The sequence below is a fragment of the Pinus tabuliformis genome, chromosome J (assembly GCF_031772625.1).
Source record: "Pinus tabuliformis cultivar Carrire ecotype Pingquan chromosome J, CPIR1, whole genome shotgun sequence".
Classification (NCBI taxonomy): domain Eukaryota; kingdom Viridiplantae; phylum Streptophyta; class Pinopsida; order Pinales; family Pinaceae; genus Pinus; species Pinus tabuliformis.
In genome coordinates this window covers 47,372,472-47,399,497 of record NC_142295.1, presented here as the reverse complement: position 1 = coordinate 47,399,497, position 27,026 = coordinate 47,372,472, and the positions used below count along the sequence as shown (strand labels likewise).

At 31.5% G+C, this 27,026-nt stretch overlaps 1 protein-coding gene across 1 annotated transcript; it reads right to left on the bottom strand.

Annotated features, from left to right (window-relative positions):
* Positions 1-237: 237 nt before the first annotated feature.
* Positions 238-19,351, bottom strand: LOC149225422 (putative xyloglucan endotransglucosylase/hydrolase protein 6). The gene is made up of 4 exons (XM_089379931.1): positions 19,223-19,351; positions 850-954; positions 567-763; positions 238-475 (listed from the first exon to the last, which is right to left on the bottom strand). Exons 1-4 carry the CDS (start codon positions 19,349-19,351, stop codon positions 238-240), a joined length of 669 nt encoding a protein of 222 aa, XP_089236057.1.
* Between the last annotated feature and the right edge of the window lie 7,675 nt (positions 19,352-27,026).

The window sequence follows — 27,026 nt, the reverse complement described above, 5'->3', positions numbered from 1 at the left end:
TTTTTGAAAACGTTATTAATACTTTATGTAAAGTTGTGTTCTATCTAGGCTGGGCCTGTAACGATGTCACCTGTAGAATTCATGTTTGATTGGTCATGTACTTCTTAACCTCTTAGTATCAGGGGAAGTTGTGACTCAATTGATCATGTATTTCTTGACAGTTTGCAAACTAGCTAGACCATCGCACAGAAAGGTCTATCACGTCCATTTATTTAGGGAGTATGAAGTAGGTGAACATTAATGCAAATCACACATATAACTATCAGGCACTGTGCATCCTTTAATGTCGAAATCAGTATAATATGCAGAGAAGGGCGCTTTGCTCCGGTCGATCTTCTCCAACCCTCCTCTTGTAGCCCAATCATCAGCTTCCCACATAGTTGAATATATTCCCAATGGCTGAGACTTAGGGTAAAGGATCCCTTGCGCTTCGTTGTTCTTGAATACCCTAATAGGGGTGTCGTCCACAAAGAATCTGCAGTATATATTAGCCATTAGCTTAATATCGAGTGATAGAATTGCTAATAAATCAATCAATGTGAAAAACCTTTTGAATTTAGACTTACTCGACATGATAATGGTTCCATAGAATAGAGTAGGAGTGAAACGCTAAAGAAGGATCGAACCAGAGGTTTATTCTCTGCTCTCGGTTACCCTTGCCATGAGTGTATATATTGGTTTGGATTGTATATGGTTGTCCAGATCTGTTCCCCAAGAACTCGAAGTCCAATTCATCTCGGACTGTATCAGTGTCGGAGTTCATCTGCAAGCACATAATTTATTAAGGGTCAATGAATTAAAGGGTTTCTTTTCACTTATTATCATCTTATATAAACAATAAGATCTTACATAGAAAGCAGTAATGGTTCCTGCAGAATCACCAGGAACGAGTTCTATTTTCATCCTCACTTGTCTGAAAAGATACTTGTTCATGAAAGAGAATACAGACCCTACCTACAATGAAATGTAAGCATATTATATCTACATTACCTTCTCAACAACAAAAAATTAGAAGCCTTGATCAAACATTATGATACAAACTTATAAAAAGATGAATAAATAAAAAGAAGGAAACAAGATAAACATTGAAAATATCAATGAGAAGCAGATGAGCATTGAGAAGATAAGAGCTCGACGATATTGCAAATTTTTTTTTGGTCAAAGAGAAAAAACACTTGCCTTTTATTGCAACCTACAAGGTTGAAGGCAACATTGGTATAAGAGACACCAGGAAAACGAAATTTAAAATATCGTATTATTAGCACGTTTATTTTAATCACTGATATATGACATGTTTATTAGAGAATCAAAGAGATGCACAATAATGAAACCATTTCTCATTGATCAAACTTCTTAGACAACTAATAAATTATATAGGCACACATAGGCAGACTCTAGGAAATCTAGATCCAAATAATTCGGGTCACCAAGTACGAAGAAACAACTCATGACAGATAGTCGCAAACACTAACTACGAGAATACAGCTCATAAACTTTATCTAGACTCACCATTTTGACATTATTCCAACATCCCCACTTAATGGAGAAATGGATTTTCAACAATGCCTAATTTTTGTCTACATATTTCAAAGTTCATCTTTCCACGACACTTGGTAAAGATGTCAGCTACATTCTCACTTGTATTACAATACACTAAATGAATCTCATTTGATTGTATCTTTTCCCTTACAAAATGATGTTGGGCTTCAATATGTTTTGTTCTAGCATGATAAATTGGATTATTTTCCAGCTTGATGGAACTCTGGTTGTCACATTTGATGCTTGTTAGCCTTCTTTGTTTTTCTCCAACATCTTAAAGAATCCTCCTTAACCAAATGACTTCACAAGTTGCATCAGTCAAGGCTTTGTATTCTGCTTCTATGGATGACAAAGAAACAATTGGTTGTTTCTTGTTGCTCCATGATACAATCCCTGATCCTAAATTGAATGCATATCTAGAGGTTGATCTTCTATCATCAATATTTCCAGCCTAATCTGAATCAAAAAAACCTACCAACTCAACATCGAATTCATCAGTATAAAAAATACCAAAATAAAGTGTTCCCTTCAGATATCGAAGGACTTTCTTTATTGCTTTCCAATGGCTTTCACAAGGCTTAGCCATAAAATGACTAAGGATGCTAACATAATACACTATATCGGGTCTGGTAGTGGTGGGGCAGTTCAAACTTCCCACCAATTGATGATACAAAGTTCCATTCACTTCTTTAGATCCATCATCATTGTATAACTTGGCATTCTATTCCAAAGGAGTAGACACTGGTTTGCATTCAAACATATGGAATCTTTCAAGGATTGTCTTTGCATATTTTCTTTGTGTCATGTTTGTCTTACCAAATTCCCTCAAAATTTCAAGACCCAAACAATAATGCAATTTGCCAAGATCCTTTATTTCAAATACCTGTGACAACTGAATTTTAATTTCTTCAATCAACCTGAATTCACAGCCTATTATGATAATATCATCAACATATAAAGATATCAAGGCAATATTTCCATCTTCATCTTTCTTGATGTACAAGTTAGGATCACTTTTGCTTCTCACAAAACCTTTTTCATAAAAGAATGAATCAATTTTCACATACCAAGATCTTGGTGCTTGTTTCAAACCATACAAATCTTTCTTTAACATGCAAACAAGATGCTCATGTCCATGCTTTACAAACTATTTAGGTTGAACCAAATAAACTTCTTGTTTAAATTCACCATTCAAGAAAGCAGATTTGTCATCTAATTGATGCATTTTCCATTTTTTTTTGTAGTTAATGCAATCATGATTCTAATTGTATTAAGTTTAGCTACAGGTGAAAAAGTGTCTTCATAATCAATCCCTTCTTTTTGTGAATAACCTTTAGCAACCAATCTAGCTTTATACTTATTAATATTGTCATCAACATTAAACTTGGGTTTGTATAACCAATTACAACCTATAGGAACTTTATCGTTAGGAAATTTCGTTTATTCTCATGTGTCTTTCTTCATTATGGAGCTATAGTCTTCATTCATTGCATCTCTCAGTATTTATATTCTTTAGCTTCTTCATAACTTGAGGGTTCTATAACATTCATTACATGAGACATCAATGCATAATCTGTATACCTTATAGGTGGTTGAATTTGACGTGATGTCCTCCTTAGATTTTTACTGCTTTCATCCTTATTTATGCTTTGTGGAGTCCCTTGTTCTATTCTTGGAGTGTCATCACTGCTAGATGCTTCCTATTCTTGAACCTGTTCTTGTTCCTATACATGTTCATGTTCAACACTTGCTTCTATTTTGACATAATCATTAGTATCATGTCATACACTTGTGTTATTCATTTTATCACCTTCATTTGCATTTTCATGAACACCACATCCCTACTTGCAAGCAATCTATGTGAACTGGGATCAAACAACTCGAATGTTTTTTTTATCATCACAATAACCATTAGGGGACTTTTGAGGTCTAAAATGGGCCTCCTAAGAAAAATGTAAAACTAAAATAAACTTTATAGGAACCAATAGGATTCAAAATGATGATGTCAACCATGGGGGATGATTCACCATTTTTGGAGTAAAAAAGTAAAAAGATTAAAAAATAATAAAACTACTTTTTCAACTCGTATTTTAAACTTATCTCCCACATTAATAATTGATGTCTGAGTGCCTTAAGGCTTAATTTCATTCTCTTGCCTAGCAGAATTAGATTCCTTTATTGCGGAAGCATTGAGACTATAAGTTCATTTGTAGCCATGGAAATAAGAATAAAGGCACATATGCTACACACCAAAAGCATGGGCAAATCCACTAATAGTATAGTTGGATTAAGAATAACTCTGGGGACCTCTTGTACCTACATTTTTATAGCTATAGAAACTAAGTAAGCCATAACTCCCACATATAGAAAACCACTACTAATTCTATATAAATGTAATTTTACTATGCTTTGATTTTTTTTTGACACACAAGATATATGTAGATAAAGAATTAAGTAGTTATACATAAAGAAAGAAAGAATGAGACAGTGACTCATGTTCCTTTATCTTGTAATTACATCACGTTGTTTTGTTATGCCAATCACACTTCCCTTGAAACTAGAACTAAAAACACACTTGGAACAATTGGTGGATTTAACATAAAATTGTGAACATGGAAAAGTATAAAAATTGAGATTTTAAAAGACCAAAGAGGGATTGATGTTTCCCAATGGAACTTTGGCTACTGAAGGATACATAAACTATAATGTTCTTACCCATATCAAGTAACTAGATATATAAGGAAAAATTAGTGATTTGATTGCATAAACAAAATTAATAATAGTAAAACTAGAATTTGAGTAAGTACTTTAATTGAGTATTATTTGCCTCACTTGTTGTCTGTTGTCATAATATTTAGTGTCCTTCTAGTGCATAGAATGTTTGTTATCCTACACTTTGTTATCCTTTGAGTGTGTGGTAAGGTTAGCTTAGGAGGAAGTCTTGTAAGATTCCAAATGACCAATGATTCCATCAATAATTTAGCTTCTACATTGTATTTGGGAACCAAGTACATCCTATTCTCTACATCATCAGGTGAGGTAAGGATTATTGAAGGTTTCTTTTCAGTCAGAAGACTTGGAATGAAGACTACAATGAAATAGAAGTGGCCTTGCACTAAGAAGATACATGCTTCATTATAAAGGAGTTATGTGTAACACAATTGCTATAAACTAATGGTGAAGCCACTACCATGTTACATGTCACATCGCTAGTGAAGTTGGTGGTACACAGAGACGTAGTTAACAAATATGGGCTATGGACTATGGGCTATGACATCGTGAAAGATTTAATGTTTCAAATTAATGTTAACTTTGAAGCTTAGCATTAATCCATTGCAATGTATCTACTACAAATATATATCAAATTTCCCTAATTTTAAGCCAAGCATTCCCTCTTACTTTAATATGAGGCCAAATAAGATGTCAAATTTTTTATCACTTGAAAAAAAAGGCATTATAAGCATTTGATATGTAAAAATAATAATTAATGAAATATGAAGCTAAAACTTTAGATTAAACATTTTGGTTTATGTGTGTATTTCAAAAATGACATTTCATTTACAACAATCCCACCCCTTTAAGCAAGGATTAATAATACATACAACAATTACGATAAAGTGATCAACTAAAACATGATACTTCAAAAAAAAAATCACAATCAAGGATAATCAAAATCGACTTTAAAACTAAGATAGAAATTTCTAATTATTTATTCAAATTATAAGATGACATTAAAAATTAAAAATTTTAATGTTTATTAATTCACCATAAAATATTCCTCGATCGGGGTGTGAGCAAAGAGTTGGATATCACGGGATCCGTGCCATGAATAGTTTTTTAATGAGAAAGGACTGTGGGCAGTTATGTTTTGGCCTTCACGCACTTTCCATCCTCTATAAGATGGAAATACGCATGTAGGATATTAATGGAGAACAGGAAGATTGGCGAGGCATTTTCTTGATGGGGTTTTATGCAGTGAGCTTAGAATGAGTGGGAGGTACCTTTGTTGAAATGGTTACAGGTCTATTGGAAATATTTTGGGTGATATTGAAGGCTTGCTACGAGATCCTCCACCCTGGTGTCGACGGTCTCATCTTCTTCCTTGCGACAACGGGTATGTTTTCTTAGTGTGTTTCCCTTCCCTTTCTCCTACGCTTAATCTCTTTCTGATAATAGGTTGGAGGAGAATCTCTGAGACGATGTTTTGGGGTAGAAAGACAATATCCCGTGAAATTTAGAAGGAAAGAGTTGTATTTTCGTATGGGCGATATCAATATGGTCGAATTTTCTCTATTTGTTATGGAATTTTACTTTCCCGGATGGACATGCACTTGGAGTTTGAGCATTGGAATTCAGTCTGCATTCTCTGCATGGTTGATTTAGTCTTTTATCTTAATTTATTGCTGCACATGTCAATCTTTAAGAGAAGGCATATTTTGCGAGAGTGTTTTTTTGAATGAATTATGTGTTTTGTCTTACTAAGGCTTGGGGGGCTCTTGGTTGATGTGTTCGACCTATCTTGGTACACCCATCTCACATTCATGAGAAAATTTTTGTTTTATTGACTTGCTGCTCACAGTTATGTGTAACTCTTATGTGATATACCTACAGGCTTCAATTCTCAATGCACGCATTAGGTCCTTATGTTAGTTATACGCCTCGAGCTAGTTGTTTAGGTTTACCATTTTAGGGTACCCTATCACTATTGTGGCCGACATAATTACATTATGGTGCACCCTTCCTTTGGCAAAGGAACCTCGATAGGCAGGGGTCAAAACCATCGTGTTGGACTTCGTCGGGAAGGCAGCCAACCCTAATTGCGTCTAGCTCAGGGTAGGTTCGTAAATCGACCTTTGGCCTCATTCAGGAATCGGCTCGGGCATATCAGAATGGTACACAACCTCATATTCACTAGCTCATATATGGATAGGAAGCAGAACTGAATTAATAGGCAGTTCGTGAAGACTTGGATGTGGAGGAATGGAGATATCTGGTGTCAGATCTTGGGCATTCTAGAGACTAGTCCTCTCAGTACAAACAAATTGTCTATCTCTACTAGTTGATGAAGAATATAGTGGCAAGAGCCCTAATGACTTCTGCAGCTGGCCCATCTAAGACTGATCCCAAACTTCAGGAAATTCATAAGGAATTTCAGCTCATACAATTCCAGATTTAGCAACAGAATGCCCGCCTCACCCTCATTTAAAAGCATATTGCATGTCTTCCTTAGAAGAAATTACCTGGTTCTAGCGCAAAAGACCCAGCACCTATGGACTCTTCTGATGACTAATAATATGATATGCATAGTATGGTTTTTAATTTTTGTTTTGTATAGATGAATGCTTTACATACTTTGATATTATGTTGTAGATATCTAGATTATAGGAGAATTAAGGATAATTAGGCATATATAACTATGTTAGACAGTCTTAAACTTTTTTTCTTTTGGATGACTTATAATGCGATAAGGTGGCCGACCAACAGATCCAGTTTCCCACTGGGCTGGTGGAGACCACCTCACCAATTGAATATGGATGTAACCTACTCTTTTTTTATGAAAATGAATGAAAAATGTACTGCCAAGCTTACAAAAAACAATTCACCATAAAATATGTAATTTGTTTTTTAAATAATAGAAATTATCATAGTGTAATTGTTAATTCACAATGAGAATAGTCATTATTAACTATTATCCATGGATATATACATACTAACTCATCATTGTTCTTCAATGAGAACCATGCCACCCAAAATGACTTACTAATAATATGTCTAAATCTCTAAATCTAGGATGCTTAACTTTTCTTTTACCTAAAACAATATAAACTCTTAATTAATTAACAATAAAAAATATTATCATATAACATTACCATTTATATAAATAATTAATATTAATGCAAAAATCTATATGATCAAATGTACAACATGTATGTCTTCTTAAATTTAATAGTCAAATGGATGGATAAAAATGGATTATTTGTCCACAAACAAGGAGTTCTCACACACTAATTTGGTGTCTACCTAGGTTGTGACCTTAAAATTGGATTATTATTATTAAATTCAATGTATATGATCTAACCAAAGTCTTGCATTTTATTATTGGAAAAACTCAAGAAAAAAGGTATTATAATTTAATAGTTATAATCATAATTTATAAGTTTTAGATTTTTTTTCCAAGATATATTTGGATCAATTTTATCCAAAATTTGGTTAAAATTTGTTAGAATTGCAAATTTAAGTGGTTGAGTTTATATAATTAAAATGTTTTAAGGATTCTTTAAACAACTAAATCTATTTATGTATTCAGAAATTTAAGTAATAGAAAGTTACTATCTCGTCAAAATTTATATCACCATATTTCAATAATAAAATAAAAATATAAAACATTTAAATTTTATCAAAATTATATATTAGTTACAATGATTGTTGTGTCTATTTTAGGATAAGGTTTTTAGAAATTTAATTCAATTATCAATAATTATTACGTGGATGGTAGGGATTAAACCTCCCCAAAATATTCTAGAACAATTTTAATAGTAGTTATAGATAATTATGGTTCTTTGGACATATGATGTTAGTAATCCACGATAGTGTAACAAAATCTATTTACAAAGTAAGAATCTCCATAATGACAAATATGGATGGTTAAAAATCTTATTACATATTTTTTCAAATATACATATGTTTCTCATTTATTTAATTAATTTTATAATTAATAATAATAATAATTTAAATAAAATTATAATTTATTTAATTTTAATAAATTTTTATTTTTAATTTTAATAATATAAAATATAATTGTATATTAAATTTATAAATTATTTAATTTATAATAATAATTAAATTAAATTTCGAAAAATCATATTCCAAAATAAATACAGTTATTCCCTCATAAAATTATATATACAATAGCAAAAAATAAACAGCAAAAGCAAAAGATAATCCCATTGAGAAAAAGAAAAAATAACCATCTTAAAAATACTTTAATACAACATTTCTATTTAACGTATATCTACTCTATATATATCCTTGTTAAAGGCATTTGTCTATGTATATCTTGCTTAAGAAAAAAGTGGCTGGCACTATATATCCTTGTTAAAAGACATCTGTCTACCTATATCTTGCTTAAGAAACAAGTGGCTATGTCGTGGTTATTGTTAGATACACGTGTTGGCAAACCATCCACTACATCAGATAAAACACTCATTACTTTAAAAGGTGCGTTGGTCTCCATTGTAAAAAGGGTAAACATACTCGATACATGTGTTTCTAGAAGATCCATCATTATTAATTTTGGGTGCAAGGATGTACAATGTACAAAGTGGGGAGTGTGGCTCACTAGTTATTGTTTATTAATAGGTGGGGCAGTGTATGTCATTACTTGGTTAAATTGGACGGGTGGCATATAGTGCATTAATGAAGTGATAGCTTCATATAGAGTGGTTGTTGAGGATTGTACTTTAAAATTTAGAAATTGTTGTGAATGATATATATAGAGTTATTGCTTCATTAATGGGGTGGCATACACTGTATTTGTTTATTAATGGAATGATAGCTCCATATATAGTGGTAGTTGAAGATTGTACTTTAAAACTTCGGAAATGTGGTGAACAATATATATTAAGTTATTGCTTCATTAATGGACGGAGCAGTATATGTCAGTAGTACTTGGTTAAATGGGACAGGTGGCATATACATGTCACTAATATGTCACTAGTACTTGGTTAATGAGATGGGGTAGTACTTGGTTAAATGGGACAGGAGGCATATACAGTACGAGTATATGTCACTAATATGTCACTAGTACTTGGTTAAATGGGATGGGTGGCATATACGGTCATGTTCATTAATGGAACAATAGCTCTATATATAGTGGTTGTCGAGGATTGTAATTTAAATTTTTTACTAATGAATCTTCCAAATATTAGTTTGGGAAATTTATGATTCAAGATTTATGATGTGATTAAATAAATAAATGTATGTTATTAAGTGAAAATAGAATTTAGAACATTTTGCTTATGTTTATGGACAAAAGATATTTTTTTACGAGTAGTCTAATTATTAGATTTTTATATTTTTTGTTTTGACAAAATTTGGTGATATAAGAGTTGGTAAGATCATGAATTTTAGTTGTTTAGAACATGTTTTTAAATATATAAATGAATTCAAAACCCTACAAAACTAGAATATTATACAACTTAAACTAACCATTTCAAAAAGTCCATATTGTATTTAATGCAAAAATGACTATTTTTTTTCAAAAAAAACAAAAACATCTCACAATTAAATTACTACATTATTTTTTAATAAAATACATATTCAATAACTAGTAATTTTTTTTAATTATTTTTTTGTTTATTATTTATTTTAAATTTATTCTTAATTATTTTTCAAAAAAATAATAATATCTCACAATTAAATTACTCCATTAATTTTTTTACCAAAAACAAAGACATCTCATAATTAAATTACTACTTTATTTTTTTATAAAATACATATTCAATTATATAAAACATATTAGTTATTAGTAATTTTTTAAAGTTATTTTTTCCTTTATTTATTTTAGATCTACTCTTAACCATTCTACTCTAGATTTGGTCCTTTTTTCCAATCGTATTTTCATTCGTGAAAAATACATTTCACAATATTTGTAATGTATTACCCATGTTTCGTCAATCCAACAATGGTGGCTGTAACAGTAAGGATAGAAGGAAATTTTTTTTACCAGAACCCATGCTTTGTCCATCAAAATATTATTGAATGTCGCCCTTTGAAAAGTTTGAAATTCAAGAGAGGAAAGTTGATTTTGTCTAGAAAACTCCACCGTCATACCACTAACTAAGATATTGGTAGAAACCAGGGACCACAACTATAATGAATTTGTGACAAGCTACCACAACCATAATGAATTTGTGACTTTCGGTTTCATTTAATAGTTATAAAGAAAAGGAAAATAAACACAACATAATGACTTTGACTTTCTGTTTCATTTTAATTGTTATAAAGAATATGAAAAAAAACATATCATCTTTATTTTTGGAAAATTTTAGGATATCTATTGTACATTAGAAATTGTAATTAAATATGACAATCTGGTTTTGTCTTTTTTGGATAAGGTTTTTCAAAATTCAATATTCAATTAATGATGAAAAAAAATGAAAATTAATGTTATTATTAAATTTATAAAAAATTGATTATAAAAAACATATCATCTTTATTTTTGGAAAATTTTAGGATATCTATTGTAGATTAGAAATTGTAATTAAATATGACAATCTGGTTTTGTCTTTTTTTGGATAAGGTTTTTCAAAATTCAATATTCAATTAATGATGAAAAAAAATGAAAATTAATGTTATTATTAAATTTATAAAAAATAGATTATATTATAATCATTTTGTCAAAATATATTTAACTTTTATTAATTTCTAAATTTTTTATAATTTTATAATAATTTTAAAATATTTAAATATAAATTAAATATTTGATAATTATAAAAATAATTTTCTATTTTTAAAAAATATATTTAATTTTTTTGTTAGGCAAAAACAATAAAACAACTAATCTTATGTGCTTTAAAATATATTATTAAATTAAGAAAAAAATGTTGCAACTCAAGTAGCACTTCAATTATAATATGTACATATTAAATATACATATATATTAAATATGTTGTACCATAACTATATTAAATACTTTGTACTATAACTTTATTATTAAATTGTAAGATATTCTCCTAGTTTCCCTCAGTTCAGTGGATTAGATGTTATCCTTTGTGCAACCAATATTTATAATTAGAGACCCAGTTACAACTATGAAATTATATTAAATATGATAAAAAAATTTTTTTTAACTAAAATCGAATCTCACGCTTCAGATTGACTATAAATATAAATCCAATTTTATATTTTAAATTTACTTAAATATTTAAATTCGTCATTTGAAAACTACAAACAATAATTCCAGCCATACTTCCTTAACTATATTCCAATGGTTAAGAGACAATTTAATACCCCGTACCAAACATTCTCACAGTCCTCTAGCGTTCCATGCATTTTCATTTGTAACATACAGAAGAAAACAGACCTCGCTATACCAACAAAACCATGTGTTATTAATTTGATATAATATATCAAAAATAATATACATATATATATTTCAAAATGGATGATTGATTATGTGTCTTCCATAATATATTTATGGAGTCAAAATTCAATGCATGTCTGATCATTGATATTTTATAACCGATTATTTATTATTATTAAAAGTAATTTTAATGGCCGAGGAAAAATAATAATAATCTAATCTTGTCGCACATAAATTTTATTATATTTATGAAATGATTTTTTTAAATAAAAGAATAAGGTTATGGATTAACTGTGAATGGGTGCATTGTTAAGACACTCCTTGCGATGATTCAAATCCTCATGAGTAGTTACTTACCTAAAAAAAATTATGCAATGTTTAACAATAAAATTATAATAAATATTAGTAAATTTTAATTATATTTATAAAAACTTAATTTAGTTTTTTTTTAATTAAAGAAAGTGATACCAAAATAAAGTTTATGCGTTGTTCGATATTTAAACTTTTAATGAAGAATAAATAATATTCAAATGGTTTTTTTTTTAACTTATTTTGATTTTAAATTTGGTTAAGTTAGATTTCTGATTGATTATTATTATATTTAAATTTAATTAAAATAAATTTATAAATAATTATTATTATTATTTTTAAATAAAAACATACAAATTTTTAATTTATTAAAAAATACACAATACAATATAAAAAAAAAAAAAAAAAAACTATATTTCTAAATACAAAATTAAAATATACTAAATTTATTTATAAATACAACATTGAAGTTATTCATAACATTTATAACATTTCTGTATGTAGGCCAAAACTCGTGACAAATGCAATTTTATTTGTGCATAAAAATTTAAACTCGTGACAAATGCAATTTCATTTGTGAATAAATATATGCAATTAATCATTATAGTATAAATTTTAAGTAGGATTACTGATTCATAAGTGTGAATAATAAGGATTAATTGATAAGTGTGAATAATAGGTATGCAAAATATTTTTTTTTTATGGTTAAATTTTGGTAAGAGTTTTGATGTGTTATATATTTGGTTATTATTTAATAGGTAAATTAAAAAAATTAATAAGTAAATTATAATTATTATTAAAGTTTCAATTATTGGAATTAAGATATTTAAATAATGGTTTTAATAAAGATAATATTTTCATTTTATTGTTTTAATTTTAATTTAGTTATTGATTACTTTTTGCACAAGAGGTAGATACTAAGCTCCAACTTTGCATATTATACTTGTTAATTCATGCTTTTTAGAATATGATTATTAATAATTGTCTTATTGTAATTTGCATTGTTTTGAATAAACTTTGCATTCTTAATATCTCACCTTAACTATACAAAACATTATATATAAATGAGATTTTCTCTATGGAGAAGTTTCACTGATATAGTTGATTTTAAATTTAGAAAATTAAAAATATATTTATACTATATATCATGAGGTAGATTAATATTAGGTTTTAGGGTAACATTAATTCTTAACATTAAAAGTTTGTGCTTTGCTTTATAATGTTTTCTATATGCATAGTTCATATTTGTTGCATAAATCTTTGCACATATATTAAAGCTCATTTTTTAGTGTGGTGATGGCTTCACCACTTGTTCTTCTACTATTGTTATTCTTAGTTTCTCTTTATCTATTATCCCTTTTCTCAACTCTATTAGGACATGGTTCAAACTAATGACCATCTACAATGCTTGGAACATACCATCTCAATTCAAAACAAAATAGATCTTGATTATGCTTCAACAAGTGGTTCGACACATTGTTAAATAGGTGTCAGTTTTCAATCCACCGCTATATCTACTTCTCTTTAAATGAAAACATTGCACAATTAACGAGATCTACTAAAGAATCAATAGATTATTAGGCTAGATGGAATGACAGAGAATTTCTTATGTTATTATTGAGGCATAAAACAAATTTTGTGTGGTCAAATCTATGTGAATTGCCACTTTAAGGTTTCCTGAAAATTTGTATGTGTATTTGGTTGGTTTCATAGCATAGCAATAGTGATTATATTGGAACAACATGGGTCCTTTATCCATACATATAACTTGAACCCTATTAGTGCCATTTTCTCTAATAAGGATCAATCACTTGATTTTGTTTAATGAATACATAGTTGCATGTATGATAATTGGAACACAAGCCCTGGTTACCCTTTGATGGTAGATATGTTGAACTGATGTAGTGAGTAGGTTCCTTCACTACATAACCTAGCTCACCTTCAACCTTTTTGTTAAGTCTATGAATTGTATCTCCACATCTGCCAAAGTCTAGTAGGAATTGGTATTATAATCTATAGGCAAGGATATTAAATTTACCATTGTCCACCACATATTCAAATACTACATTTTTCTATTCTCATTCTAGATTTAAGGACCTGCATACTGAGTGACTCTAGATTTAGTATGCATTGAGCTCTCTCACTAAATTCTCAAACTATATTGGTTGGATAAAAAACACTATGACTATCAATTTCTTATTAAGATCAATTATACTAACTATTAATTCTATTGTGCAAGCTATAAGATGTAATAAGTGAGGTAAGCTTAATGCCTCTTTGATGCAAACAAGGATTTTGTAGCTTTCGTAGCAAACTATAGAACCATAAATATTGTTACAAAGTGCACAGCCCTAACCATTTGATTTTGGCTATTGTATTAAACTAATTCAAGACTAAATCACATAGCATAAATAGCAAGAATGGATTTCAAATATTTTTTTGTTCATTCAGAATGTGTCGTTAAATACAAGAATTCAAATATGAGGGTGGAATCCTTGGAGTGCTTGAAATTACTATGTTGTTACACAAAAACCAAAACACCCTCTCTAACTCATATAACATTTAGTCGCACTCTCTCCAAATAATGCAACAACCAAAACCAATACCAAGGGTCCAAGATCTAGAAGCAAAAATCCCAATAGCCGGAAGCAAACTAGCAAAAGCCAATAAGCCAAAATCCCCTTTTCTTCATTGTTCCTGCAATTTATTGTCACGGTGTTGACCTCTTCGCGTTCCAACTGAACAAGTCGTTTACCATGCTACCAACCTCTTCAAATTCCAAATCTAAATCGATTTGCTTCCTCTTAGTATGAAGACAAACTAAAATTTGTAACCTACATCCCATTTTCGTAGTGCGTCTAGCAGCGATTGTCTTATAGCAGCACAGTTAAACAATTATCAGTTTGAGTGTGTCAACAACTCCACATAACAAAAGTATCAACACATGATCCTAGGAGTGTTAATAACTCGAAAGTATGTGTCGCTTCGATAAAGCATAATTACAGGAGTAACAACAATTATCAACTAGGTGTATCAACAACTAACATAATAGAAGTATCAAAAACTAAAAATACATGGGAGTAACAAAACTTATTACGAACTCAAACATAAACTTGTTTTTGGCTAATGAGGATTACCCAAGGCCGAGGATGCTCTTGCATTGGACACCCTTGATAAGAAAAGATGAGCTACCAGCTCATGTGGTATTTCCTTTAGAGAAAGAAGTCATTTGTATGTGTGTTATCTCTTGTTCAGTCATCCATGACGCATCTTCAAATCCCTTCTTTTCCATTTTACCAAATACTCTAGATACTCCCTCCAGCGGATCTTCCTTCCAAACCTTATGGCCAAAATTTCTTCCACTTCTTCAACAGGTTTAACTAGTAATTGCTCCTTCCACTAAGCAGGCGTACCTATCTCTTCACTGCTTTCTCCTTCACGAAAATCATATAGATTAGCCACATTGAATATTGGAGAGTATCCAAGTCTCTTGAGAGCTCTAGCTTGTAGTCATTTTCAAAAGAAAAAAAAAAATTGAAGAATTTTGCATGGGCCTATTTTCTTATATTTCAACTTGTTGTAGGTACCCTTGGGAAATCTTTATTTCAGCAGATGCACCATTACCAATTATCTCTTTGCAAAAACCTTTTCTCTTATTTTCAAATATTCCTTCTCCTTATACTTGTCATTACTTTGTTGCAATCTTTTCTTCACATGTTCATGTATTAGTTGCATGTTGTCTGCAAAATCACTTACATCAACACTCTTCCTTTCCTCCAAATATGGAAATTGTATTAGGTCCACAACACCTTTCAATTAACACCCATAAATAATCTGAAATGGACTCTTACGAGTTGATCTGCTCATTGAATCATTATATGCAAACTCTGCCTGTGCCAAAACCATATCCCACTGGTTGTGATTTTCACTACTCAAGCTTCTCAGCAAATTTCCTAGAGTCTTGTTCACTACTTCAGTATGCCCATTTATCTATGGATGATAGAATGAATTATATAACAATTTAGATCCCATTTTCTTCCATAGATTCCTCCAAAAGTGACCCAGAGATATTGTATCTCTATCTGAATTAATGGTTCTTGGTAAACCACGAAGTCTCACTACTTCCTTGAAGAATAAAACAACCACTTTAGTAGCATCATTTGTCCTTTTGCATGCTATGAAATGTGTCATCTTCAAAAACTTATCCACAAAAACCATCATTGAATCATGATTCATTTGTGTCCTTGGCAACCTCAAGAAAAATTCCATGCTTACATTTTCCCAAGGCCTCTCTGGTACCAACAATGGAGTATACAAGGTCTTGAAACCATTCTTAGGAAAAAAAATTGTAGTAATACTTAAAATGACAATTTGATTTTTAAAAAAAATAAAGAGGAGCACTTGGAACATGTAAGGAAAGTGTTGCAGTGGTTGAAGGAAGAGAAGTTGTTGATCAACTTGAAGAAATGTACATTTATGTAGGGTGAATTAGTGGACTTAGGGTTTGTGGTTTCCAAGGAAGGCTTGAATATGGATTATGAGAAGGTGAAGGCTATCTTGGATTGGCCAACACCTCAATCTACCTTTGATATGAGGAGAATCCATGGATTGGCAAGCTTCTACCTGAAATTCACTAGAAATCTGAGCTAACTTTGTGCACCTCTTACTAAGTGCATGAAAAAGGGAAAATGTAAATGGACATTATCAATAAGAAAATCATTTGCAAATATGAAAAAGAAGATGATATATAAACCTATTTTGGTGCTTCCAAACTTTTATAAAGCATTCCAAGTTGAATGTGATGCAAGTGGGACAACAGTTGGAGTAGTTTTAAGTCAAGAAGGTAGACCAATAGCATCCTTCAATGAGAATTTAAACGATGCTAAGAAGAAGTATTATATACATGATCAAGAATTTTATGTTATTGTGTAGGCTTTGAAGAAGTGTAGTCATTATTTTTTGCCCAAGGAATTTGTCTTATTTACTGATCACAAGGCATTACAGTATATCAATAATCAGGGTAAGTTAAATCAAATGCATTCTAAATGGTATTTATTCTTGCAAATTTATATATTTGTTCTAAAGCGTAGGTCTGGAAAGTCAAAGAAAAATTCACGAGCCTCATGAATGTGCTAAGGGCATTAGTTAGCCCAAATATCATAACCAACCATTCAAATAATCCATCCTTTTTCTTGAAAGCAATCTTCCACTCATCACCTTCCCTGATACAGATTTGATGATAACCACACTTCAACTCTATCTTGGTGAAATATACAACCCCACTCAAACAATCCATAATATCCTCCATCATTGGAAAGGAAATCGATACTTGATGGTTATCCTATTAATGGCTCTAAAATCTATGCACATTCTCCATTCACTCGTCTTCTTTGGAGTTAATACTATTGGTGCAACACATGGACTCAAACTTTATCTTATCAATCATCTATCAAGCAACTATTTTAGCTACTTAGTTACTTCCTCATTCTCCACTAGAGTAATCTGGTAAGGTGCCTTGTTTGGTAAACTTGATCCAAGAATCAAGTCAATTTGGTGGGAAATACTTCTCACAGGAGGCAGTCCTTTTGGAAATTCATCTACAAAAATCTCTTTAAATTCATCTAAAGAGGACTTAACTTTTGTAAGTATGGTTTCTAATTTTACTTCCTCTTGCACAACCTTTGGAATCAATGTTAAGCAGAATTTTTCCCTTCCTTCTTCATGTACAAAATATTTGTTTGAACATAACATGATCTTGTTGTTACTCATGTAGGTAATTTCACAACTTTCTATTCTTATTGCTATATTTTCGAGTATTTGGGTGAGTTTGTACCGTTGCCCATCCTTCCTGAACACGGATGTGTTTTCTCAACCAACATTGTGAAATTGTCTGTCAAACAACCATGGCCTTCCATGAATTATGTGGCATACGTCCATGTCAACCACATCACATGATACATGCTTTTGAATGCTACCAGTTTGAAAATTTAAAAAGCATTGTTGAGTCGCAGTCACCAGTTGTCCTTTTTGTAACAATGAGACTTTGTATAGATATAGATGGACTAAACTTTTGAGTTTCAACTTCTCCATGACTTCAGTGGACACTAAATTCTATGTACTTCCACCATTTATAACCAAGTTACAACATTTTCCTTGGACCTTACATTTAGTTTTGAAAACTTTCCTTCTTTGTTCTGGTTCTTCCACTATCTTTTTCTCAGGCTTGAGCAACACTCTATGAAACATCAAGATTTCTCCATGTTCTTGGTGAAGTACAATCACATTTTCTCCAGCCACATAAGTTGCATTGTCTTGTGTAACTTGTGTTTTGACTTCACCTCTTCTCCCTTAATTTGTTGCTTCAGGGTACTCATATTTCTTATGTCCTTCAACTCCACATCGATAACAAGTAACTATATACTTTTCATTTCCTCTTCCAAGACTTCCTCTGCCTCTTCCAACACTATTTCCACCTCTACCACCTTGACCACTAGTGGATTCTTCTTCATTCTCACTACCTCTAGCAGTCCATGTCTTATAACTACCTCTAAAACCTCTTCCTCTACCTTTCTGATGTGTTTTCCTATTCGTATTTTCTTCTACCTTCGAGGCAATATGATAGGCTTCATCAACAGTCCACAAATAATGCATACTCATCTCGTCTTGAATTAAGAATTTCATTCCATTCACATACCTTGCAAACCTTTAGAAGTATGGTTCTTTTATATGGGATTGAAGTGACAGTTTGAAAAACTCTTTGGTGTACTCACAAACAGAGGCTTCCTTTCGTCTTAGATTATGGAGTTATCTATACAAATTATGCTAGTAATCAACAAGCAAAAATTTCTCCTTGATCTTCATGACCATCCTCTTCCAAGTCTTGATCTTTTCTAGCTGATTATTTACTATGTCTTTTTGTAGCATATCCCACCACAATGCAACATGACCCTTCAACTTCATCGCGACAAATCTCACCCAATTTGGATCCTGAACATTTTCATACTTGAAGCATCTTTTGAGTTATTCAACCTAATTGATGAGCACATCAACTCTTAGATTGCCATCATAATAGGAAACTTCAACTCTTGCACTGCCTCTATTTCTCAAGTATGAAATCAACCTTGTTGTTGGGTCTCTCTCCTCAGCATCCTATTCTCCATCTATTTCTTCTTTGGGCTCTGAATCTACTTTTGCATCTTCATTTATTCTATGCTCCAAGTCTTCTATTCTTCATTTTAACTCTTCTAGCTCTCTATTTCCTACACCTCTTCTCATCCTAGTCCTCTTCACCTCAGTGGCATCCTTACAAGTCATAAATGTCTCAACAACATCCAAATGCCTCAACCCAGGTTCTGTGACCTGACTTGTACCTTTGGCACCCTTGCCAAGCACCCACCGAACAAGGGTTTCTGATACCATATTACACGAAGAAAATCAAGGTGCAAATACCAGAATGAAACCTACTCTAATACCACCTGATGCAATCCAAGATTCTGTAGATTTCACAACAAACTATAGAACTAAAATCATTGTTACACGGCGCACAACCCCATCCAATTGATTTTGACTACTATATTAAACTAATTGAGGACTAAATCATATAGCATAAACAAAGATAAATTCGAGACCTTCCCACGAGAACTCATAATGGATTTCAAATATTTTTTTATTCATTTAGAATGTGCTATTACATACAAGAATTCAAATCTGAGAGTGGATTCCCCAGAGTGCTTGAAATTCCTACATTGTTACACAACAATATCATACAACAACCAAAACACCCTCTATAACTTGTAGAATAGCTAGTCGCACTATCTCCAAATCATGCAACATCCAAAATCAATACCAAAATTCCAAGAGCCAAAACCAAAAAGCCTAAGAGCTTGAAGCAAACCAGCAAAATCCAATAAGCCAAAAGCCCCTTTTTCTTCCTTGTTCCTGTAATTTATTCTCATGTTGTTGACCCCTTTGCATTCCAACTGAATAAGTCATTCCCCATGCTACTGACCTCTTCACATTCTAGGGCTGAATCGATTCGCTTCCTCTCAGTATGAGGACAAACCAAAATTTGTAACCTCCATCTCATTTTCATAGTGCGTCTAGTAACAATTTTCTTGTCGCAATGCAATTAAACAATTGTCGGTTTTAGTGTGCCAACGACTCCATGCAATAAAAGTATCAACATGCGATCCTAGGAGTGTCAACAACTCGAAAGTAGTTGTCACTTCGATAAAACATAGCTACAGGAGTAGCAACAACTATTAGTTTGGTGTATCAACAACTCAAAATACATGGGAGTAACAACACTTATTATGAACTTAAAAAGAAACTTGCTTTTGGTTTATGAGAATTGGTCGTGGTCAAGGATGCTCCTGCATCACTCTTGTAATCAATAGGTTTAAGGAATTCACATTCAATCTCGCCATCCCCATCCCAAGCTACATAATAGATTGTCTTTGTTATGTTCTCAATGATGATGTTGCCACATCAAGAGGAGGAAAGGAAAGATTGTTTATTTTCTGCAAATTATAGGTAGCCTATTTGCATTTGTGTGATGGATCTTTTTTTTTTGGAATTGGTGAAATTGGAAATTAGGGCAGGCTCATACGCATGTGACATGAGGTCAATTATGATCGCTACCACTATAACTTCTAAGTGTATTAATGCAACATGCAAGGCTAATTAGGGTTTGAACTAATGACATCATAAGGAGCGCCTTAATAGTGCACCTTATTGCCAACTGATCTACACCAAGGGGGTTGTTTCATTTTATTTTGATTACTTAATATCTATCCATATGTGTTTACACTAATGAAGGTGTTTTCCCACTAAACCTGTTAACCCTATTATCCCAAGCAAGATTGCAAACATATTATGATCTACCATTCACATCGTTCAAAATGCTCTTGAGAAGGATATTTCTGAACACAATAGTTTAAAGTTTGTTCTCTAGATAATCCCATTCATCTTGTAGATAATTGGGATGAAAATGATGACATCCTTATAAATGTGATAAAACTATTTGAATAATTTTGCATAAATACTTAAGGTTAAGTAAACTATTTGTCAATACTAGTATAGACCCATCTTAATTTTGAATCTAATAAGCACAAAAGAAAAACCTAAAAAAATGACTAATTTTTTTTAAATTAACATGAATCTATGTGGGGCAAAAAGAAATTTGTATCATTGGAAATTTGTATCATACATATAATACATAACTCATAATAAAAATTAAAAAAATAAAACAAAAAATAATATTGAATAAATTTGTCTCTAATCCTTTTCATAAATAACATAAATTATAAAAAAACTATTATTTTAAATTAGTTTAAAATTAATTTAATATTATATATATTTTATTTTATATAATATGTTATACTGAATTTACATAAAATAAAATAAAATATAAAATAGAATGGACGTTACAGTCACTTCAAAATATACCCCATTTCTCTTTATACAATAAATTCACAAAAAATTCCCCATATTTACTATTGAATCTAATCCCAACCAACCACACTAACTCCTCACATTGTAACGTTGAAATATTAGTCTTATGATCAAAATTGAGATACTAAGGTGAAAATAAACAATCTGATAATAAAAGAGTGTCTTCGTCCATGTGTTACCAATAAAAAATATGCAAAAGACAACGTTTCTATACACTGTATTTCCCACTCCACCATATTGTGACTGACAGACGTGTCCCTCGCCCTGCATGATCAAATAGACTAAACATGGTCAAGTCCAAGTGACATAAAGTTGAGAGAGAGCACCCCCTTTTCCCTCATTCCTTGCTGCTCTAAAATTGATTATTTCAGTGTGATGGTTTCAAAGGAAAAATGCTTTATAAATACAATACTTTTGTGTTTTATAAATACATTACTTTTGTGCCTGCCAATCGGTATCAAATATCATTAAACAAATTAATGAGGCCTAAGAAGATTCTAAAAGTATCAGCCACACACTTTCTAAATGACTGCCGCTTTATCATTTTAGCCCGTTGTAGGTATGGTAGCAGACCAGATTGTCTGCATGAAATATGATATAATAATAAAGATCCTAGGATGAAAACCAATATATGAAGGGTTGTTTCGTGTTGTGAGACATATTACACTGTAAAATCACTGCCCTGAATTTACTTATTATAACATTAATGATTATATAATTGATATTGATGTGCAATAAAACCTGAGTTTTATGATAATGATAAAAAAAATCAAATGAATGCGAATGTGTTTATGTTTTTTATTTTAATGTATATGTAAATATTTTAATTTTTATATTATATATTAAGTATTTTTAGAAATAAAATTTAAGATTTTGTTTTTGTTTTTTGTTTTTTGTTTTTTGTTTTTTTGAAAGCTTTCTTTCAATTAATGGATATTGCAATGTCATTTACTGAAACCGTAGAGTCTGGTTTTGTCTATTTTTTTTAAACAGAAGATATTAAGTATATAGTTTTGTTTGAGTTTGGACCTTATGACTTGTAAGGACCAAAAGAGGATTGGCAGGGACTAAACTTGCATAAATAACAGTTTAAACCAGAAGCCATGCCATTACACAGAATTAGCCAAAAAAAAAAAAAAAAACAACAATAATATAGTCACTATATATACATCCAAACAAATTAAAAATAATAGTCTTAGAAAGCTAAAACAGCTTATAATACAAATTTATTTTTCAACATGCTCGTTTGCTTAATTTTCTTTTTAAACTCAAATTCATATAATACTTCTTTGTTATTTAGATTATAGATTTTGAAAATATTTTAAAATCTGATAAATAAAAAATTAAATAATTTACTTTATTTTTATTTTTATCCACACGGCTCTAAACACCCCTGCTAAATACCACAGCCAAATACTACAGCAACAACCAAATACTACAACCAAACATCTATATTTCACAATATTATTTTTCACGTCAAATCCACACTAATCACCAGTCATGAACGCTGCATTGAATTCGCAGCCTTTTCTCAATTCCTTCGGGGATTCGAAGATCCAAAAAAAAGTATTTGCGTGAATTCTCAGACTTCTCTCAATTCCTTCGGGGGTCAAAAATACTAGAGGCCGTGGTTGCACAGTATTGGCAGACATTGATGTCAAATTTTGCAGACAGAATAAGAAACTCAATATAAAACTACTGTCTGTTCACTTAACAATTATATGGACGGGCAACCCCATATATGCCCACTTAACATCTTTTTTTCTGCGGGTTTCTTGGATGAGGCTGTATTGGACGGGCACTGTGGTTGTAGTGCTTGGATCTGTATAGATAATGCACAAAGTTTCTTTATCTATTGGTCGGGCCGTTTCGCCACAAAGTTATTGCATTATAAGGTTTTACGTGGTTAGTTGATTTTCTCAAGATTCTCATTTTGAAGATTTATGGGGTTTCACAGATTATCATAAAGTATATTCAGGGACACGTTTTCATTAAACAACCACATCTTCTGGGCTGGCTTTTGAACATCTCTCAAAAAATCTTTTCAGCCGTTCTAGTTCCACCATATCCATCAGGAATTCAACTCCACCGCAGATTGTTTATCCAAATCGGGCATCAGGGAATCACCAGACCTCATGCACATTAAGGGAATCACCAGACCTCATGCACATTTCTCTACATATACGCCACATCATTTATGATGTTGGGTCTATGATTGGCTCTTTTAAATTTTTATGCTTTTCTGTTTATTCTTGCACTGTTTTTTTGTTTTTCAAATACACATGGACAATTTTTTTTTATATTTTCTCATCATATACTTGCCAAGTCACATCTTATATGCACATAGAAAATGGTGATAATTTTTAAAATCTCAATTTTCCAATCATGTAAGATTCTTCTTATATATTTGTTTCTTATCCCTGCATAAGACTGACATATACATATGATAACTGCATGCCAGACGGGGACTTAGCCTTGGTGGTTAGGAGTGTCATTATTAACCTCCCCACCAAAGATCAAAAGGCGAATAACACAGAAAAAGTTGTCGTCTAATGATGCAACTATGATTATGATAGATGTTGATATATTCGAGCTTCTTCCCAAATCTACCCCTCTGGAAAAAATGGATAACAGACCCTGTACTTATTTTAATATAGTACCAATCAACATTTTTCTCTTCCAAAAAAAATTATATAGATTTATGTTAAATTTAACGTGAGCATTTTATGAATTTCTCAACCTTACTCATCAATGGTATTTACAACCATGCAGTTCTCACTCACATGGACATGTTTTGCATCTTACAGCACAATTACCCTTTAATTAATTCTTTTGAAGTTCGCGTCATGAAAGTGGGTTAGGGAACAATATAGCAGAAGAAAAAAATTCCCGTGTGTTAGGGAAGAGTATGGCTGAAAAAAATTCACCTATATTATAGTGTAATTATTTTAAAATTAAATTAATTTCATTTTTAACTTGTGGTTTGAAATATAATAATTTTGTTACAATTTTACAATAGTGTTGAAATATACAAGGATTAAATTAAATTGAATATTTGATAATTATAAAAATATTTTATTTTGTATTTTTTAAGGTTGAATAAAAAATTATATTGTAATTTGAAATAGCAGTTATATTTGTAGATATATTTTTAATAAAATAATTATTGTATTTTTTAATAATTTTTTATTATATTTAAATACTTTATAACATATGATGAGGGGAAGTAATGACAATGCATAAATAAAATTTTCAAATTTAATTTACTATTTAGTATGTGAGAAATAATTTATTTTATAGTATGAAGGAGTTGTGTAATTTATTTAATGTTTAGTTCACATGTAATATTTAAAATAAGAAAAATATTAATAATGAAAAATTATTTTAGTGTCAACTATAATTTTATATCAATTTTATATAGAGAAATTGAAACAATAAAAATTATATATATACTTTCAATTATAAGGAAGATGTATAACCTTGTTGGAAGGTTTGGTTTGGGTATGAATTAAAATCTTCAAATTTAATTAGTATGTGAGAGATAATTTACTTTTTAGTACGAGGGAGTTGTGCAATTCATTTCATGTTTAGTTCACATGTAATATCTAAAATAAGAAAAATATCAATAATGAAAACATATTTTAGTGTCAACCATAATTTTATATCAACTTTATATAGAGAAAAATGAAATAATTTAAATTAAAAAATTTCTTGTATTTTCACTTTTAATTGTGAGGAAGATGTATAACCTTGTTGGAAGGTTTGGTTTGGGTATGAATTAAAATCTTCAAATTTAATTACTACTGAGTATGTGAGAGATAATTTACTTTTTCGTATAAAAGAGTTGTATAATTCATTTAATGTTTAAGTTCACATGAAATATCCAAAATCCTCATATCGGGGTGAGAGCAGGACTAAGGGAAAAGGTGGGATTCGAGCTGCTGCCATGAAGTCTATAATACAAAAGAAAGCGGGGTGGTGTGGCCACCCCCACACAAGCTTTCTCATACGCAGGACATCAGAGCGACATTATCACCAAGGACAGAGGCAAGTGGAAGGTATTGAAAAGGTGGCCACCATAACTTCTGTAGGTGGGAAGCATCGAGAATAAAAAAAAAGTTCTCCTCTGTAGGTTTCTGGTGGCTATGGAATTTCTCCAACACAATCTTGAGAGGAAAGGGAAACACCTAGGTCCAAGCCTCTGCGAGCGAGACTTTGCTCCCTCGTCTCTGCCTCTGAGGGTATGTTCAGGTTGCTTACTTTATGTTCAACATGATTTATGTGCAACGTATATGTTGCATATGGATGTTCATGGTCGGTCTAGATATGTTTCTTTAGAATAGAGTGTTGGTTAGTTCTATGGAGATCTAGGGGGTTGGGGTTTAATGTTTTACCCTTCCATCTAGGGTTTGGAGGCTAGGTGTCTGGAGGTTCTCCTTTGCAATTAGGGTCCCTCCTCTCCTAGGATTAGTGAATCTAAGGGCTACCTGGATTTTGGATTATTTCAAGTATGTAATTCTCAATCCTTTTTCATCATGCATGCAGTCGCTGATTTGTTCAAGTTCACAAGGTTATGTGGGTTATAATTCTTGCATGAATTTGAGACCCTTACACTAGATAGAAAGGGATTTACAGTGTATTTGGGGTGTTTGTCTAAAATAAACTCACGCCGCTAATATGGAGAATCTCTTTTGGGATTGGTTTAATGTCATTTTCTGCAATGGACATGGTTCTTTAGACATTGCAGGCTCTTAACTTCACCCAATTTACGGGTACCTTCCTCCTGGTTATTATCTAGAGAATACTCAAGTAACTGTCATTGTGAGAAGAAAAGGAAAGGAGCATATCCGACTAGAAACCCTCAAGATTATCCCTAGCACCAATTTGTTGATAGGTATGGCTCAACCCATTTCACAGCGTGGCCATAATCCAACCGTAGGTCATGGGCAAGGTAGTAGGCACATGCGATCCAACAAAGGTTAGGGTCATAATAATAGTCAACATTCAGTTTTTGAGGCAGTCAGAGTGTATAAGAACGACACCCACCCTTGGTCTCACCAAATCATTAGTGAGTGGGAAGCTGAGATTGAAAGCCAGACGGATATCAGAGATCAGAAAATTCTGGAAGAACTCGACAATCTTATCCTAGACCCAAGCTATACAAGAGGGTGTTAAACTTAGTTTAAGCAGACCCTCTACTTATTCAAATAGATGATGAAGACTCTCCTAGAAAAATATTTGATGACAAATATCGTAGGCATCTCAGGTCCTCTCAAAGAAATCTAGTAAATTCACAAAGAATTTCAATTAATTCGGTGCCAAATTCAATAGCAGAATGTTTTCCTTGCACGCATTAAGAGGCACATTTCTTGATTTCCTTGGATGGAGATGTCGAGTTCCAGTGCCAAAGACCCCATGCTAGTTGAGTCGTCTGATGATTAACTTGGTTGATTAGCACAATATGGTTATTTTATAGTTTAGTCTTGTTTAAATGACCAATATGGAATTTTTGCTTTTTTGGTATAGGCGTATGGTCAATAGGAGTCATAAAGACAATCAAGTTTATATATCCCTATTAGACAATCTCAGACAATTCAGATTTTGGATAGCTTATAATGTAACCAGACGGTTAAGAGACCTA